General features: G+C 36.1%; 1 protein-coding gene across 3 annotated transcripts in view; it reads left to right on the top strand.

Moving 5' to 3' along the window:
* Positions 1-5,000, top strand: part of LOC125653997 (laminin subunit beta-1-like) — a 53,515-nt gene that overhangs the window by 33,938 nt on the left and 14,577 nt on the right. For all 3 annotated transcript variants that reach the window (XM_048883716.2, XM_048883715.2, XM_048883717.2), the window contains 4 exons: positions 2,660-2,756; positions 2,961-3,152; positions 3,628-3,808; positions 4,261-4,445. In XM_048883716.2, the coding sequence (XP_048739673.2) occupies positions 2,660-2,756; positions 2,961-3,152; positions 3,628-3,808; positions 4,261-4,445 (655 nt within the window). The remainder of the gene's footprint in view (positions 1-2,659; positions 2,757-2,960; positions 3,153-3,627; positions 3,809-4,260; positions 4,446-5,000) is intronic.

Below are 5,000 nucleotides of genomic sequence, written 5' to 3'. Positions count from 1 at the left end.
CGTGCGTTAACAATTGAACATTTTTAACTTCTTCTTAATAACTACCAGTCTAATTCTTTTCAAATTTGGTATGAAGCATCATTGGGATAAGGGGGACATAAATTGTAAATTTCAGGACTCCAGCACCCCTGGGGCCCTAGGGGTGGGGCAAAAACAGCCCAAAATTGACCAATTTTCAAAAATCTTCTTCTCAAGAACCACACACATGTAAAAAAAAAAAAAAAAAAAAAAAAAAAAGAAAACTAAATGTATAATGATGTAGAGCAGGAAGGCCTCAACCAAAATTGTAAATTTCATGATCCCCGGGGTAGGGGTTCTGACCCCAGGGCGGGGCCAAACTTGTTATATAGTGTTTATGTGGAAAACACTTAAATTACATCTTCTTTAATGCTATTGATAGTAAATTGAAAGTAAATAGATATTTAGGAAGAACAGGTAGTCCTTTACCAAAATTGTAAATTTGATTCTTCCAGGGGTAGGGGTTTTGGTATCAGGGTGGGGCCAAAATGGTCAGTAATTAAATGTGTGAAAAATAGACATTTTTAACTTCTTCTTGATAACTATCTTTCCAATTCTTTTCAAATTTGGTATGAAACATATTTGGAACAAAGGGAACATAAATTGTAAATTCCAGGATTCCTGCATCCCTGGGGGCTTAGGGGCGGGGCAAAAACTGCCCAAAAATGACAAATTTTCTAAAATCTTCTTCTCAAGAACCACATACATGTAAGAAAAACTAAATAAATAGTGATGTAGAGCAAGAAGGCCTCTACCAAAATTGTAAATTTCATGATCCCCAGGGTAGGGGTTCTGACCCCAAGGTGGGGCCAAACTTGTTATATAGTGTTTATGTGTAAAACACTTAAATTACATTTTCTCTAGTGCTTTTGATACTAAATTGAAACTAAATGGATAGAGCAGGTAGTCTTTTACCAAAATTGTAAATTTGATTTTCCCCGGAGTGAGGGTTTTGGCCCCAGGGTGGGGCCAAACTTAGTATATAGTATTTATGTGTAAGTTTGCTGATACTGTATAAAATCTAAGTGCATACTTAGGAATAACAGAAAAGGATGTACAAAAAATGGTGAATTTCACAACCCAGGGTTATGATTTTAGGATGAGTCCAAATTAGTCATATCTTTTGATGTTTTAATGTTAATACACCTATTCTTTAAAGCCTTTCATCAGTGTATGCACTTTTGAGGGCAGTGAAGTTTTAAGAACACATCTTGTTTTATATTGTTGCTGAACATTAGAATTTAGCTTAGATATTCAGAACAGGAAATTTTTTCTAGATTTCATAGCCCATGGAAGTAGGGATACTTTTTCACTAGTATTCAGGTGACTGATAAGGCCTGTGGGCCTCTTGTTTTGGTTGAATTCTCTTGTAACAATACTAATCATTATAATTTTAAAACAAAGACTACACTGTTTATCATCAGTGCTTTATCTTAGAATATATCTATATTCATGATATAGATATGATTTGAGTCAAAATTATATTGGACAATTTTCAAAAGTAAATATTACAAACCGTGAAATATGCTACTACACCTATGAAACAATGTGAACTGTACCATACAAAGTGTCCACCATTTCATGCAAGAAGTGTACGGAAACATACCATGCAAGTCATGCTAAATAGGCCACACCTTCTAAAATCAAGCCATATCAATGTGTTGTTTGCTTGATCACTGATTTTTTTTTTGACGAGTGTTTATTTTATAGCAATGTAGTTGTTAATGATAGAAAAGTTGTATCATAAATAATAAATCTTGAATGATTTAAGTAGGGTTGTTTTGGATGGAAATATGGAATTTTTAAATACAAATATGTTCATCTACAGCTATTAATTATGCATATGGTAGTGAGTTGTTGTATACAAGGTAATTAATTTGCAGCACATGCAATCCATCCATAAAATGGCAGTCATTTTAAGAGAAAAATAACCTATTCTGTGCAAACTATGTAGCATTTCATCCTAGAAACAAAACATTTACATTTACTAGTGCAGTAGCATGCTTCAGAGTTGGTACTTTATGAAATTGTCCTTACAGACCCTAAGGTGTACTACTGTCAGTCAGTTCTCAACTAGAATCATTCTGTTTCCAAACCAACCCATTTTGTTCAATCCGTTAAGCATTCCATCCTCCGACCAAAGCGTTCCATTCTTATGAAATAGGACCTGAAATGACCACAGGAGAATCGTTCCATTCTTATGAAATAGGACCTGAAATGACCACAGGAGAAATTTTTGGTCAAATGTTGTGTATGAATTACATATACACTGATAGACTTTGGAAATGCAATAGTGGACAATTTTCTGTGTTATTCATTAATTCAATAAACAAAATTTTGTGGTCCATAATATTTATGATAAATGTCTGAAAAAGTCTGATCTCTATTGATTCTAAATGTCATTGTTATTCCCTGAGAGGCTACACATGACATGGGAGTCAAGAGGGGTGCATAAAAAAATGTGGTTTTAGTCACTAATCCCTTCCCTGTTCCTCTGGTGTAGTACGCTTCAGGGTCGGTACCAATTATGGCTGTTTCTTTTTGTTCTGGATTACAATATGTACGTGTACATAGCTATTTGGAATATTTAGTTGCAGTTCTACTATGATGATATTAAATCCAAATATTGTGTCCATTTCAGTTTGATGGTCAGTGTGCCTGTCAGCAGGGGAGGGGTGGACTGGAATGCGATCAGTGTGAGGATTTGTTCTGGGGTGACCCCAAAGTCCAGTGTACAGGTACAACTGTAATTGAAGTTTACATTGACTTTGAAAAGAAAAATAAATTACTAGATGAAGGTAACACACGATTTTCAGATGATATTTTTGATGTGAAGCGGATTGGTAACATTTTTGATAAAAGTTGTCAAACTTGGCAGTAAATTTTTCAAGTACATACCAGGTTGATACATTATTTTTTTAACAGTGTGAATTTTCTTGTAGCCTGTGACTGTAATGCCCAGGGTTCCTCTGACATGCAGTGTGACCGACGAACCGGTCAGTGTGTTTGTCTGACCGGGATTAGTGGCTATAAGTGTGACAGATGTGACCGAGGAACCACTGGGGAACTCCCCAACTGTAAACCCTGTGGGGAATGCTTTGATAATTGGGACCGAGTTATCAGGGACCTCAGAGGTACGGCCTTAATTTGGTCATAGTTTTTATGTACAATGGCCTTAATTTAGTCATAATTTATACGTAAAATGACCTTAATTTGTTCATAGTTTATACGTACCATGACCTTAATTTGCTCATAGTTTATACGTACAATGGCCTTAATTTGGTCATAGTTTATACATACAATGGCCTTAATTTGGTCATAGTTTATACGTACCATGGCCTTAATTTGGTCATAGTTTATATGTACCATGGCCTTAATTTGGTCATAGTTTATACATACAATGGCCTTAATTTGGTCATAGTTTATATGCATCATGACCTTACTTTGGTCATATTTTATATGTACAATGGCCTTAATTTGGTCATTTTCCATGCATATGATTTTTGAAGAGTTAGTTATGATTTATGAAATTATACGGGTACATGTAGATTAAGGGTAGATGAGTACCTCCTTTAGGAGACTCCTAACCCAGTAAATTTCCATCTATAGGCCAGACCCAGTATTTAGTGGATGAAGCTCTGAAGATCAAAGCCACAGGGGTGGAGAAGGCCTTTGAGAAAGAGTTTGCAGAAATGGAGAATAACATTAAAGAAATTCGAGACATCATCCGCAATACTAACATCTCGTCCAATGATATCAAAGATATTGAAATGAATCTCATGCAACTCAGGTGAGAATGAATAAATAAATGAACAGTTTAATCTGTAACATAAAGAGTCAGTGTTAGACAATCTAGGTGATGTTTTAGTGAAAGCATTATCATTCATTTACCCCCCAAAAAATGTTTAGTCTTTTATTAGTTCAACACTTTATGAGTTTTATATAAATTTCCATATTCAGGTGCTTTAATTATAAAAGGTCTGCCAGTCTCGAACTGTTATTCACAGTAGCCGGGTAATTCCTTTTATGGTAATGAGTTGATTCTGCGTGTCAGATGACGTGGTAATGATTCTGTTCCCATTGACAACAGTAGATAATAGTAAACTTAAATACTGTGATAAAATATCATACCACTATTAAATACTGTGGTAAGATATCATACCACTATTAAATACTGTGATAAGATATCATATACCACTATTAAATACTGGGATACGAACTGAATATTTTATTATTTTACAGGGAGTCATTGAACATTAGCTACAGTGATCTAGAGAGGACTGAGGTAGAGATCAACACAAGAACAGACAGCATTAGACAGAGTAATAATGATATCAGGGCCCTGCAGATGGGTGTTGACAAACTGAAACTGAAAATAGAAAATCTCAAGAAGAATGCCACCAATGTACAAGCTCAGGATGTAGAAGGTAAGATCAAACAAGCTCAGGATGTAGAAGGTAAGATCAAACAAGCTCAGGACATGGAAGGTAAGATCAAACAAGCTCAGGACAGGGAAGGTAAGATCAAACAAGGAGAGAACTACAAGCTCAGGACGTGGAAGGTAAGATCAAGCAAGCTCAGGACATGAAAGGTAAGATCAAACAAGCTCAGGACGTGGAAGGTAAGATTAAACAAGCTCAGGACAGGGAAGGTAAGATCAAACAAGCTCAGGACAGGGAAGATAAGATCAAGAAGGAGAGAACTACAAGCTTAGGATGTGGAAGGTAAGATCAAACAAGCTCAGGACATGGAAGGTAAGATCAAACAAGCTCAGGATAGGGAAGGTAAGATCAAACAAGCTCAGGACATGGAAGGTAAGATCAAACAAGCTCAGGACAGGGAAGGTAAGATCAAACAACCTCAGGACAGGGAAGGTAAGATCAAACAAGGAGAGAACTACAAGCTCAGGACATGGAAGGTAAGATCAAGCAAGCTCAGGACATGGAAGGTAAGATCAAACAAGCTCAGGACAGGGAAGGTAA

Source organism: Ostrea edulis, chromosome 7 (assembly GCF_947568905.1).
Source record: "Ostrea edulis chromosome 7, xbOstEdul1.1, whole genome shotgun sequence".
NCBI lineage: Eukaryota > Metazoa > Mollusca > Bivalvia > Ostreida > Ostreidae > Ostrea > Ostrea edulis.
This window is presented reverse-complemented; position numbering and strand designations above follow the sequence as displayed.